This window comes from Aquila chrysaetos, chromosome 20 (genome assembly GCF_900496995.4).
Source record: "Aquila chrysaetos chrysaetos chromosome 20, bAquChr1.4, whole genome shotgun sequence".
NCBI lineage: Eukaryota > Metazoa > Chordata > Aves > Accipitriformes > Accipitridae > Aquila > Aquila chrysaetos.
In genome coordinates this window covers 25,110,681-25,125,583 of record NC_044023.1, presented here as the reverse complement: position 1 = coordinate 25,125,583, position 14,903 = coordinate 25,110,681, and the positions used below count along the sequence as shown (strand labels likewise).

Genomic DNA, 14,903 nt, shown 5'->3' with positions numbered 1-14,903 from the left:
ATTTCTCATCTCAGTTTGTGTGCATTTTTAAGATTGTGTACTAATGGTGCTCTCAGAAACTGTCATTGGGAACCAGTAAGTACCACCTGTGACAGTGGGGTTTGTGATCTGGACACATGTCCTGAGAGAAATGGGCTGGCAATCCCTGTCCTGTCCGACAGAGTTCTCTCCTCGTGTTATCCTGGGTTGCAGCTTGCAATTTAATTCGGTGGTTCTGCTTTACCATAGCTTTATAAAGTTAGGTTATTGTTTGCCCATAAAAGGGTTATTCTTTACAAAACCACACTGAAAGGTACTTCACAGACACCTAAAACCAAGGTGCCCAGAGGAAGGATAATGGTATCCTGGGCTGCATTAGAAAAAGTACCGCCAGCAGATTGAGGGAGGGGATCCTTCCCCTCTACTCGGCACTGGAGAGGCCACACCTGGAGTGCTGTGTCCAGTGCTGGGCTCCTCAGTACAAGAGACACATGGAAACCTTGGAAAGAGTCCAACAAAGGGCCACAAAGATGATGAAGGGACTGGAACATCTCTCCTGTGAGGAAAGGCTGAGGCAGCTGGGACTGTTCAGCCTGCAGAAGAGAAGGCTCGGAGTGGGGGGAGATCTCATCAATGGATATAAATACCTGAAGGGAGGGTACAAAGAAGATGGAGCCAGGCTCTTCTCAGTGGTGCCCAGTGACAGGACCAGAGGCAGTGGGCACAAACTGAAACACGGGAGGTTCCCTCAAACATCGGGAAACACTTTTTCACTCTGAGGGTGACCGAGTACTGGCACAGGTTGCCCCCGGAGGTTGTGGAGTCTCCATCCTTGGAGATATTCAAAAGCTGCCTGGACATGGACCTGGGCAGCTGGCTGTAGGTGGCCCTGCCTGAGCAGGGGGGTTGGACCAGATACCTCCAGAAGTCCCTTCCAACCTCAACCAGTCTGTGATTCTGCGATTTAATTTTTAAAGACTTCAGAAAGTAAAAAATTAATTCAAAACACAAAACAAGATTTTCCTTCTGGCCTGGAGGTAATCTACTTTCAAATATTTAACAAGAAAAAATTAGAAATTAGTTAGCATAGCAACCTAAAACAAATCCTTTTTCAACAAATGAAAAAATAATTTCTTTTGCAGCTCTGCTTCTGATGTAAACCCTAGAAATTTGGATTAATTTGATTTTTCTGTGTTTAAATCCTATTTGTCTGCAGAAGCCTAATTTCCTCATAGGAAACCCTCCTAACAAACAGTCCTTCAAAAGTACAAGAACTTGTGCTACTTGTGCCAAACACTAAGCTGCTGTGAACTGACAGTGAGGTACCCATAATACTTTGGTGCTGAACCTGAAGGATACACAGCTTCTCAGCATGGCTTATTAGGTTGGGTTCAGTTCCACATGGACTGTGGCTCCCTAGGCTTGGAGCAAAGGCACCGGTACAACAGATGCAACATGGTACATTCCAAGAAATAGGAACAGTGAATACATTTTCTAAAGCTGCTCACATATATTCAGATCAGCCATGGAAATCATGAATCAGATTTGGATTGTGTGTGGGTAAATTAATCTCTGGTTTTACTGTTTTCTGTAGTCTCTCTTCCCCAATCATAGAACTGTCCCAAGGCATAATGACATAAAGAGTTCAGGCCCTTTTTGATTGAAAGCTATAGAGCTTTTGACAGATATTATTTCAAAAGCTGTTAATAAAAAGATGGCTTTAACTCATGTTCTTACCTGCAATTTGCATATGCAATGCATCAGATCCTTGTCTGATGTGGAGGAGTGTCAGTGCCTGACCAATAATAGATCTACATGGATTTTTACCACTTGTGACTCTGGCTGTAATGGCACCATGTACTGATTAGCCACAGTCTTTCAGTGCTGAAGCAGCTGTATCTCACTTACAAGGTGCATTAGGAATTAGAAAATTTGGGGATCTTAGCAGGTGAAGGCAGATTGAAATGAGAGGAGAATTTTATGTGATGGAGCAGAGCTGACTGAGTGGACTTTGGAGGTGTGGATGCTTCTTCATTTTTTTTCATTGTTTGATTTTAAGCTAAGGGAAAGACTTGGAATACCCTTGGGAGAGAGGCCTCCTACTTTGGTACCTGTGTCCCATGTCATGATGTGCATGAACTGTGGCTGTGACTTTACCCTCACTTTGAGGCGACATCATTGCCATGCCTGTGGGAAGGTAAGAGCTGTACAAGCTTCTCAGGGAGGCTTTATTCACACCTCTAGGACACTGGCTGCCACTGCTGTAACTTCTGCAGACTTGTAGCAACATCAAGACCACAATCTGACTTCTCACAGAACCTGTTAGTGCTTTGCTAAATTAGGTAATTAGGTTTCTAATGACTCTAGTAGAAACAACAGTAACCTTCCCTTGAGGGTCAAATTAATTCCCAAAGGCTAGTAGTTGAAGGCTTACAAGATAATTGTTGCTGAGTCCAGACATTATATCTGATATACAGCTACCTCTAGAGACAATGAAGCAACACACTAGAAATATAGGCTCTGGTCTGGACCAGAGCAGTAGCACATCTAGTCCATGTCCTGTCCCTAATAACAGCTGGTAAAATTATCTTCCAAGAAAAGTGAAGAAACTCAGCAGTAGAGCATGGTTTGGTCAGTGACAAAAGGGAAAGTTTCCTCTGTGCTCCACTGAATAGCTGCTGCCTTTTGCCCTAAAGCCAAGAGGACCTATAAGCTTTCTTGGTTTTGTCCCTTTATCACTGACTTTAGAGATTTGTTTATACACATAAACCTGCAGTCCTGTTTTAAACTATGGCTGTCTTTTAGCCTCAGTAATTATTTTTTTTTAATCAAACTACCAGTAATTTTTGCTAGCGTGAAAAAGCATTTACTTAATCTTTTTTCTAATTCCACAGAAAAACTCAGTCTGTACCTACACAGGGATAGCAGGAACTTGCAAGCTTGCTTAATAACAAAGCTATGAAAACAGAAGTAATATTAAAGTGGTCTTTCTGTGATTCACTAGTAGGAAAGGTTTAAGTTCCTGGGGAGATGGGCACAGCAATGGTGTGCAACTAAATACAGTGATCAGTTCTGCTTGGCTTACAACAGTGTAAATCTATAGCAATCACATTTCAGTCAGTAGACTTACCCTGCCAGCCACAGTTTTAGGAGAGTCATATCTGGTCCACTGTCCATCTTCCTCTCCCAACTTACTCAGAGGATTTGTTTTGCATGTGCATATATATAAATTTAAGTTACATTTATGTGCATCTCTCCTTCCTGGAACAGATTGTATGTCGAAATTGTTCAAGAAACAAGTACCCTATGAAGTACCTCAAAGATCAAGCAGCCAAAGTCTGTGATAGCTGCTATGTGGAACTTAAGAAAAGAGGTAAGACTCCTTCATTCTTGGCAAAACTGACAAACCCATTTCCTGCCTGTATAATGGGGAGGGTTTAGGATCTGCCTACTATGTTGGGTTTTGCTAAAGAGGGTTTCTCATTCCAAGCACGAGGCATGTGTATTGAGGTCCCAGGAGTGCCAGGCTATATGGCAGCTAAAACTGTTTTAGCAAGCCAGATTCTCTGAGGGCTCCCCTGGCCTTTTGATACACAGAGTAACGATAAAAACTATGTCCTTTGAGGAGCGGCTGAGGACATGGGGTTTGTCTAGTTTGGAGAAAAGGAGGCTGAGGGGCGACCTCATTGCCCTCTGCAGCTTCCTAAGGAGGGGACATGGAAAGTGAGGTATTGATCTCCTCTCCCTGGGAACCAGTGACACTGGACGCATGGCAATGGTTCAAAGCTTCGTCAGGGGAGGTTCTGACTTGACATGAGGAAACATTTCTTTACCCAGAGGGTGGTCAAACACTGGAACAGGCTTTCTAGAGAGGTGGTTGATGCCCCATGCCTGTCAGTGTTTAAGAGGCATTTGGACAATGCCCTTAATAACATGCTTTAACTTTTGGGCAGCCCTGAATTGGTCAGGCAGTTGGACTAGATGATCATTGTAGGTTCCTTCTGACTGAACTATTCTATTCCATTATGTAATTATAGGTGATAGCTCTTCCCTCTCATTTCTAACGAATTATCCATTGAAGTAAAACAACGGCTTTACAATTCTACACTGTCCTTATCCATGTTTTAGCTTTTACAAAAAGAAATGCTGCAGTAAAGTGCAGAGTCACTAAGAGCTTTTCTACATGGGGAGTTAATCTGGTTACAGATGAAGGCATGAATTCAAAGCAGAAGAGCTGACTAACTAGAACTCTGTATTACTGTCCTACTATAGAAGTCCCTTTTCTGATTTAAATACATATCCAAATCAAAGGTAAAAGGGAGGGCAGGCGTTACATATATACAAACAGAGAATGAACAGGAAATAATGTTCTTGCACAACTATTCACGTAGACAGTCTCTAAAAGTAGGCACATTATATTGTCAAGGATAAAAAGGTAAGGACAGATGAAGTTTAGTTTTTCCATCCGGATTAAAGAAATTCACACTAGCCAAGCAAACACATGAACAGGTGCTGTCACAACAGCCAAAAAAGGATCCCCAAGCCACTGTGTGTCCAAGAAATGGTAACTCAGATTTGTACTAAGCCAATGCTGTGCTTTACTAAGAGCTTCCAGACAATGTATGTTGCCAGAAGTGAGATCATGAATATATGAACTCAGACAAGTGGGGTTAATGGAGATTGACAGAGACAGAATAACTGTCTCCCATGCAGAACTCAAAGACAATGGTTCATACAGAAAGAATGTCCCATTAGTGAATCTATCCTGCAAAGGTGTTACAGAACATAGAGGGGAAACATGGGAAAGCCGTTTGCTTAATGCTGATTTTAAATTAGCAGAAAACAAGCTGTGTTTTGTGCTTTGTCAGCTTTTTTGCAGGCTTCTTTCAAGTAGCTGTAGGTTATTACCATTAACCTAGGATGCTATGAAATCCACCCATGTGATCAGAATTAAAGGGGTGACTTGAAAGAAAAGCTAAAATAAAAACCAGCTATGGAGGAGGCATTACATTTTCCTTAGTATGAATGTTCTTAATCTTACAGAGCGGCCACTAAGTGTGAGCTTCCCTCCAACTTCATCCAGGTGTTCAAGCAGTGCCTTCTCCTCTGTCTTCCACAATATTCATTATTCATCTTTTAAGAAACAGAAGAAGATTCCTTCAGCTCTTATGGAGGTAGGACCAGGCTGCCTGAGAAAGGCAACGAACTGTAGAGAACTGTGTGCTCATACTTCAGCAGCTATGTTTATAACTTATTCTGTGTGCAGTGGGCTCAGCCCATGCCCTGGTCTACTTTCATCATGCAATTATTTTTTTCTGTTTTTCACAACGATGTTTAAAATACAAAATACTCTGAGCTCTGAAAATACCACAGAAGCTTCTTGAGTCCACTGAGAAACCCAATTAGAGCAGTGTACTTTAATTTGCTCACTAGCCTGTGAAGTCTTTAGAAAACTAAGATGACTTCAAGGTACTAGACAGTACAACAAGGCAGATCACAATGACGAGTATCATCAGAGCATGATACACTGTTGACCAGTTACCTTTTCTGACAAGACTCTTACTCCTGAAATCTTACTTTGATTTCAAGAGAATTAAAATACCACTTACTTAGGGAATAGACTCTAGTCCTTGGCAATCAATTCAGGAGCATACATGTTTAATGAGGCACTTTCCCTCCAGCTCAAACCAAACTATTTCAGATCAAATGGGTAAAATCTTGATCCTACCAATGTAAACAAATATAATTCCCACCAATTTCAATGGGGCCAGGACTTCTCCAGCTATATTAGTTTTCTTTCCAGGAACAAGGTGCCAATCATGTTGATGTAGCCTCAGTAGCAAAGTTGCCCATTGAATTCAAGCACAGTAAGGTACTTCCATTGAAATCTGCAGGTATTTATTGTTCTATTAAAGAGAATAGGGTGCAAACATCTTGCTGAACTCATTGTACAGTCAAGAGACTAGAATTTCTTGAGGTTTGTTTATGCTGAGGTGAAACTGAGCCAAAGATACAAGCATGTAATACAAACACACAAACTGAATACTGAAAGAACCGGCAGGCAAAATTTCAGCCCCATTAGGAAAAAAGCATTGCCTTTCTATCCACGAGGAGGCAGCACATGTTTATTAATATGAACTGTCTCACAATAGCACTGTTCCGTAACTTTTTCTAACTTGTTTTAGCCAGGTCCTGGAGCATTTCTGTTCTGCTGCAAAACACTGCTCTATTACTGCTCAGTCTTCTCTTCTGTCAGTGCTACAAAAGCTGGTTTTGAATCTCTGCCCTTTGTTTCTAAATCCAATACCACTGCAGTTTACTACTGTAACTAATAATGTACACTGCATTGTGTGTGTGTTTATAGTTACATCTACTCAAAATCTGGATCTTTAAGAACATTAACCACTTAGATCTCAAAATACTTCTGTGAGAGGGGTGACTTCTCAGAAATACTATTTCCCAAATGAAACCAAGTCATAGTCAAGTGATTAACATAAATTGATATAAAACCATTGCAAAGTCCTAAATATACCCACATCTTAAAAGTGTTCAGCCACAAGACTGTAATTCCTTTTTGGAAGCATGTACTTTTAATATACAAAAAAAGACCCGTGAAAAGGGGCAAGTTAGGCTTCTGAGAATATAACTGTAAACTTGCTGACCTCTATAATAACTCAACTGCATATTTTCCATCAGAGTTACTGAGAACTAAGTTTATCCAGAAATCTTCAAACAGTTAAAAAGAACTGTAATACCATGCTTATATTTTTTCTGTCTCAATATTTTTAATGGTCTACTTATGGTTTCATGGACATAGACCTGGTTGTCTGGGGTGATGCTAACATGCATAATCAGGAGGGGAAAAGCCTTTGGTGTTACAGATCCTGATTTCTCCTACCCTGCTCCAGGTGGCAGCCTCAGGAGAGGGAGCTACCATCAGTGGTTACCTCAGCAGATGTAAGAGAGGCAAAAGACACTGGAAGAAACGCTGGTTTGTTATCAAAGGCAAAGTCCTCTACACCTACATAGCAAATGAGGTACTGTGCAATTTGACTTGAAATAGTTTCCTATCTGAGTTCCCTTCTTTACTCCCTACAGGCAGCACAAGTAGATGTGATAGGTATAAATGGCAGTTCTCACTACCTGCCTTCTGAGACCTGGTCCTAACAGACTTGAGTCCCCAAGGGAGCTGTCCTTAGCTGAGGGGTGAGCCACAGCCCTAGCTGGGCCTTGGCAGCCCTCTTCACAAACTGCCCTTCATTTATTTAACTTCTTGCTATTCATGCTATTATAAACTGTCAATCACTGTGAACCTTAGTCTACATATTTACACCTAAAGACTTCAAGGTCCTTAGGCATTCTCTGGTGCACTTGGTAACTGCCAGATGTTTTGTAGATAGATGGTGCTATGATCCATTTCTGGTGGGCAGGAGAACCTTGTAGTTTTGCAAGTATAAATAGGATGTATTTGTCCTACTATTACCAACAGGGAAAGACAGGAGGCAGTCTGAAGAGGTGAGAATAATGCCTTGTATATTGGCTTTTAAGCTCCTCCTTACAGCCAAGGAGGTTGGATATCAACTAGATCATTTTTCTGTATTTTGTCTCTTCCCAGTCCCTTTTCGTATTTTAATTTCTTCTCCTTTGTGAATAGCTGCAATACAAGTAAGTGTGATACAAAGTTTGGTTACAACTGACAGATTACATAAGCAGAAGCATAAAAATTCATTTTGCTGAAGAAAGGACACAGAATGCAAGAACTGTTGTAATAGCAATATTTGGTACTTTAAGCCTTCAGAACACTTTGCAAACATCAATTATTTAAACTTTCATCACCACTGTGATGATCACATGAAGCAACATTATCCCCTTTAAACAGATGAGGAGGTTGAGGCACAAAAGAGTTCACGATTTGGCCAGCAATTCATACCATTAGCATCAAATTCCGTATCCAATACATTTACCTTAGCTCCGCTAACCTTAAAAGTGATCATTTCTGGTTCAACAATAGGGAAAAAGCAACAGATGGCTAATTACACTTTGCATTCCCAGCTTGCAATTTAGCTTCTAAAAGCAGAGGCAAAGGCAACATACACATATAGAAAACATTACATAAATACAGTGAGCAAAACTGCCGCTATCAGTAACAGCTAAACTGCAATTCAATTAAGGCTTATTCCCTTTAACTTGTACAAAGCAGTGTCTGGCAAGCAAAATTCATGGATGTTTCTTGGGAGTAAATTAACAATTAATTGCATTACTGCTCAGAAATTTCAAAGCAGCATTTTGGAAAGCAAGTGTGCTGTTTGAGACAGCGCAGATTTCTAAAAAAGTTGCTAGTGCTATGAAAGGAAATGACAGGGTACCAAAAAGACTACTACTTGCACTCAGCAAAAAAATGGTTGAAAGGAACATAACTGGGAGTGGGTCTCAGGCTTTCAGAACTGCTGCTATACTGTCCCATACTCTCAGTAACCTCTAGTTTGCCTCCTGGATCATCATGTCAAAGACAGCCATTAAAGTAATGGCTAATTTGACCTTTATGGCCATGTGGATGATCATGAAGAACTGGACTTTCAGAGGTAGTGTTTGAGTTCAGGACTAAGACTAGATAAACGTGCAGTACACAGGCACTGCTCCTGTTTAGGCAAGAGCCACCAGTCCAGCAAAAGATTCACACTACTGCTTTTGCAGCCCTGTCAGAGAGGGGTTGTATCATTATTTGGTTTTCAGAAAGAGCCCTCAAACTGTTACAAGCCTTCTCTCTAAATTTTGGTTCACTTCTTGTTTGCTTTCAGGACAAAGTTGCCACAGAAAGTTTGCCTTTGTTGGGTTTCACCATTGCCCCAGAGAAGGAGGAAGGAAGCATGGATACAGTTTTCCACCTCTATCACAAGCAGACTCTCTTTTATAGCTTCCGAGCAGAGGATAACAATTCAGCACAGAGGTATGGGGGTAGACTTCCACACTAGCTAGTGTGCAGGTCCAAAAGCTTATGTAGGGCTTTTCCCTCCCCATCACTTCAGAATGCCTTTATAACAGAGGAAACAAACAGCTTTCAGAGTGTTGATTAAGCACAAATGCATGTGACTGGCCTGGGTTAAAAATCAACCTGGTACTTTTCAGTTCCTTCAGGAAGGAGAATATGCTCCCTTGTATAGGTAAAGAGGAGGCTGAGTCTCAAGAGTTATGCCTAGAAGTCTGTCAAATGTGATTACTGTACAGAAACTTCTCTGATTTATGTGTTCTATTTATCCATCTCTTAGTTTTCTCATTGACAAATAATTGTCTAGATTTCCCATTCTAATGCTACTGCTTCCACATAATAAAATAGTCATGAAATTAGTAATAAAAATGCCAGCATCTCAAGACACACAGGGAAGTAACTGAGTGTTTATGGCAAGTTTTGTTGCTTTTAAGCATACTTCAGTGGTTTCATCTTTCCTGTTCTAAGACAGCACTTGTACCATCTTTGAGATTTTACAATAAATTCCTGGTAAAGATTGTACTAGAACGCAAGAGTCCTAGTACCCAATTCCCTGTTTTAATCACAAAACTATAGTTCCTCATTAGAGCTGGGATGGCAAATACAGTCCTCTTCAGGCTTTACGCTCTTAAAATACTTATTTTTTTTAAAACACCTATGTTCTTAAAATGCATATAATTTTATATGTACCACTTTTTCTTTCCTGCCCTTTTTAGGTGGATTGAAGCCATGGAAGAAGCATCCATATTATAGCAGCTATCACTCAATGGACTTGGAATAAATTCTCAGATTTCTATACATTTCCAGCAACCTTCTTCTGTCTTACAAAACTGAACAGTGTATTTCAGGCAAACTGGCTACATACACTGGATATGAACTGTTTCCAGATTGCTCTTTTTGCTTCCTTCTTCTTACATCCACATTTTTGCAAATGGAAACTTCAAAATAGAGAATATTTATGGTGATCTTTATGTCTGTGCAAGTTCAACCTGTACTATAAGCTTCTCCTCTGATCCCACAGTAAACTAAGTCTAACATCAAGACAAGAAAATACATGGAAATACTGAGTACAGTTAAGTAACAGGCTCTAGAGCCCTGTCATATTTCATTGGGTTGGTTTTGATGTCTACCACGAAGTGAGAAACAATGTAGTAAACAACAAATGCTCATTTAAAGCACTTTATTATTTTTATTGAACTACAGCTTCATTTTTTTATGTTTCTAAGGAGTTCTGTGGCCTGATTTATTACTCATGCATTAATAAGTGCCAGCATGAAATTATGCCCTGCGTATGCTAAATTGCTTCCACAGAAAATGAACGAACACCACATTCAATTTACCTGGTCTACCAACACTTCACTGGCTATGATCCAAGATAATTACTTACTATCAATTTATAATTTTACACAGATCACTGTAGAATTGATGTTAAAGGGTTTAATTTCATACCACTGCAGTACTTTGAAATGCACTCCAGTAGCTCTACAAATCCAGACGTTGAATTATATCACTTCTCCCTAGATACTGCATCAGACTCAAACCCAAAGGTTATTTTTAATTTATTATAAAACTACAGACAGTTTTTATTTAACACTAGTCTACCTAGTAGTGTTAAGATTTTTATCATCTATTTAAATAGTCTATTTTCAAAGCTCCTGTTGTTTCTGCTGTTCTTGCTGTGAAAAATGTCATCAAAAGTTTATTCCATATAACCAGCACACCATTTGAAATATGTTGGTGGGCTCAAATGCACTTGTCTGAACCTGCTCTGCTGGAGTGCTTTGGAACTCCTGAGACTAAATGCATCTTACATCAGACTGCTCTTGTGCACTACATCTCCAGGGCTGGATTCTCAGCAGCCAAGTATCTGTACGACTTCAAAGATGCTGTGCTGCTTTACACCAGCTGAGGATATAGATCTCTGGAGTTTGGGGGTTTTGTTGTTTTGGTGGTTTTTTTGTTTTGGGGTTGTTTGGGGTTTTTTTAGTGTTTTGTTGGTTTTTTTTTTTTTATAAAGAAGGTTGAGAAGTGGTGTTCTAATCATTGCAATAAAATGGTTTTGTGTCCTATATTTGCCATAATATTTGACTGAGGAATAGAATGGCATTTATGATTAAAATATATCTTTGTATAAAAATACCTTGTTCAAGAATTTACTTACATTAAAATATATTGGGGGTGGATTTTTATTACTTTCATTTTTCCCTTTCTTCAAGAAACTTAATGGATATCTGAATTTTTGACCCTAACAAACTGTTTAGAAGTGTCCATATTTTTAAAGGTCTATAATATGTATCCAAATTATAAAGGTAGTTCAATTTGTCACCTGGAAAAACAAGCTTAAAAAACCCAAATACATACCTACCACTAAATAAAATATAGTTGGTTTGGGGTTTTTTTGATACATCTGAGTCTGATAGTTTCGTAAAGCATAGATTATCATATGCAAACAGAAACCAAGTATGAGAAAAGTAAAACACTTGTATTTTTGTTAATGTATGAACACCGACGTTAACTCTCTGTTTCATGTTAGAACCGTGGCCTTGCTACCAATACACTGTAAATGTTTATCCCCCCTTAAAAACATCTTGCACTGACAAAAAAAATAAGAGAATGTTGAATACACAGTCAGATCTCTAACCATGGTCCCAAACAAAACAAAACTGCACTACAGAACAACAGTATTATGAAGATTTAGGTGCTGACGTTTAATGACTATTGTATGAAGTTTTCAGTTATAAGCAGGAAATGAATACATGAAAATATTTTGTTGTAAAAAATAAGATACAGTGCTATTAAACATTGTTTTAAGTAATGTGGAAAAATAAAAGAGCAAAACATAACTGCAGTTCTACAGGCTTTTCCTTTACATTATTTTTACCTTCTTTAATTCTAGCTTTGCAGTTCCAGTTACTGTTAACAGACACTTACCTATTAACCAGTTCTCTGACAAACTAAGGAAGACCATCAAATCAGAAGATGATAGTGGAGGCCTACTGGTAGAAACAGGATTTAGACCTAATTGCTACGATAAAGTGTTTCAGTCCACACTGCATTTACTTCCTGTAAAGCCTGCCTACCAGTCAAACCTCCTTCAGTTACAGATATAAATGGTCTCAGTACAGCACAAAGAAAGAGAAAAAAATGAATATGTCCTCACAATTTCAGTCCAACTGTTAATCTAATTTGAGCAAAGCTAAGCACCAGGGACTGAAATTATCTTCATTTCAGAGTTAATCCAGTAATCAACTTTTAGAAAATTTTAACATCGTAGAATAGAGGTATAGAGATACTCAGTTTACTATATGCCATTTACTTACAAACAGCTCTTTCTTCCTAACTTGTAGCTAGTATTACTCCAAAACAAAGATTTTGTTCCACACCTACAGAAATGTTTAAAAAAAAAATTCAGTAATAAGTCACAATGTACTAGCTACTCAGTCAATAGCTCAGATGCAAGCTGCTCTCAGTTGTTTTCAGTGTTTTTCTCCTTATTTTCCTACTTAGTGAAAAGCACTAAAATTATCAGCCACTATCTGCAACTAATATTTAGATCTTACAGTACACGCCTAGTTAAAATCTGTTTTTCAAACAGTTATTTTTCCAAATCAAAGTACAAGTCATTCAGAGTTTGAGAGTATTCAGACATGACAAGATCCCATGCCATTTACATGAGCACTGCTGGTCTAGCCCTGAGACTATTACCCTTCCTGAGCCAAATCTGTGTTGCTTTTACAATTGACAAGAAAGACACAGCTATGAATACAAACCAGGTTTTTCCTGTTTGGATGCTACCTTGGTACCAAAGCAATAAAGACTACTTTGGCTGCAATCACATTCAGTGAATATCACTGCTTGTGAAGGTAAAAAAAGCACCAATACTCAGCGAGGGGAAAAGGTATTCCCTTGTCACTTTGTGAACACCCTACATGCTACACTTCAAACACTAGTCTAACTTCACAAGTTACTTGGGAACATAACATACAAAGTTCTATGTATTAAAAACAGTGAGAACCTTTAGTCTGGATAACACTGAGACACCACTTTTGATCAAGTTTTGACAAGAAAGTTTCTAGACTGCAGGGCAGGTTTACAATCCCTTTCAGAGAGACCCAAGTAAAATAAAATCTTTAAAAAAAAAATTGATCTTTCATAAAAGCTGTTACACAAGTATTCTGAATGTCTTACTTTTCCACAGAATAACAACAAACACCATGAAACCTTTAAAGTGCCCATGAAACAGCACTGTCATTCTTCACCATGCTTTCTTTATATTATTATTACTAAATGACAAGGGGTTTACATTCTTTTGATTAGTTTAATAGCTTTTTTTCCGCCAGAGAAGTGTTGCAGCTTGTTTCTAATCTATATGCTTTGGAAAGGCATGGAATACACTTTACATAAATGTGACCTGTTTTTTTTCATCTTTTTCATCTTTTTACTTGTAGTATTACATTTTTGTGTCCTTTCCTTGTTCCTCTAAGTTAAAAGAAACTGGACAACATTTAAAACTGCCTAGTAGTTGTCTATATTTTCATTTCACATACCATATGCCACGTTATTAACTGCAGTACTTGCCAGCAGACAAATGTGGTCTTAAAGAAAGCACCACAGGAACTGGAATTACTTTCTATCCATATTGTCAGTTCTTAGAGAGCAGTCAGGTCCTGCAGTAATAATTGAGTGTGTCATATTGAGAGGTCACTTCAGGTGAATTTTGGGGCAGGGTTAGGATTTTGCACTGCTCTTGGTTTTCACAGTCTTCAATGCGTAGCAGTTGCATATTGTTCTTAAAACTGCTTTTTACAAGTATTAATGAATAAAAAAAAATTCCCTATATGAAATTTATTAAATAAAATTAAAAACTCTTTCTAGCTTATTTTCTGCAAAATTTCACTTCAAAGTGCAGCTACTACATGATGAACACCAATGATTTCTTGGATCAACAAGTTTTATCTCCTACAGTCAGAAACACAATTCTCACGAGCAGCAGAGAGCAAAACAACAAAATAAGTACAACAAGAGTACACAGCCACTAGACTTCACCTGGATCTGAACCATACACTCTCCCAAACTACACTGAGGTGTCAGGTACATTATACTCTTCCATATTCCTGCATGCCTTCTAGAATTTTTTGCCTTTCTTCTGATCTGTCCAAAAACAACTGCAGCGTGCTGACAGGCCTAACAGAGCTACAGTCAGCGTGGGACTTCACTGCTGAGCAAGATCTCAATATAAATATCCAGTCATTAATACAAGATGATGTAAATCAGAAAAAAAAAAATATAGACACATATAAAGTCTGCTAAATCCATCAGCTTTCACAGCACTTGGTTCAGATTCCTAACGTTCCATTTCAGTGCCCAATGATCTATTTTTCACCACAGTGGCAAGAAAGAGTAATTCTGAAAGCATTTAACCACATTAAAAGAAACCTTAATCCAACTGTGGATTGTCACAAATTTGTATTTTGCCTCAGAAATCTTGAATCTGCTGTGCATGTTCATTAGAATGAAATAAATCTTTGCTCTACCACATAATTGCCTTCCCTTGTAGATATACTTTTTTTTTTTTTTTTTTTTTTTTAAGATGCACCTTTTACTCACTGGAATGGTCCCCACTGCACAAGCAATACTTTAATTCTGACCACCATCTGAGCATCGTGAGTGCAAGGAATCACTCTTCCCTCTTTCCAGAATAAAACAGCATGTCATCAGCTAAATAACTGCATTTCCAAATAAACCAGTAAAACTGTTCAGAAGTCAGGTTGAAGTGAGATTTTTCTGCAGCTGACAAAGCCTAGAGCAGACAGCAAGCTCTCTTTTACTAAGAGACAACTATGGAGAAATGAGGGGAAAAAAAGACCCAGAGGATGGAGATCACTAGTTTCCCTCAGCACTGTCCAGCCATGTACCAACCTGAACACAAGGCACAAAG

The 14,903-nt window shown here is 38.8% G+C and overlaps 1 protein-coding gene across 3 annotated transcripts in view; it reads left to right on the top strand.

Annotated features, from left to right (window-relative positions):
• The window catches only part of FGD5 (FYVE, RhoGEF and PH domain containing 5), a 119,748-nt gene extending 107,940 nt beyond the window's left edge, over window positions 1–11,808 (top strand). For all 3 annotated transcript variants that reach the window (XM_030043953.2, XM_030043952.1, XM_030043951.1), the window contains exons 16-21: window positions 2,039–2,176; window positions 3,250–3,352; window positions 5,023–5,153; window positions 6,888–7,016; window positions 8,778–8,926; window positions 9,682–11,808. In XM_030043953.2, coding sequence (XP_029899813.1) covers window positions 2,039–2,176; window positions 3,250–3,352; window positions 5,023–5,153; window positions 6,888–7,016; window positions 8,778–8,926; window positions 9,682–9,718 — 687 coding nt within the window. In that variant the 3' untranslated portion in view covers window positions 9,719–11,808. The remainder of the gene's footprint in view (window positions 1–2,038; window positions 2,177–3,249; window positions 3,353–5,022; window positions 5,154–6,887; window positions 7,017–8,777; window positions 8,927–9,681) is intronic.
• The last annotated feature ends 3,095 nt before the right edge of the window (window positions 11,809–14,903 follow it).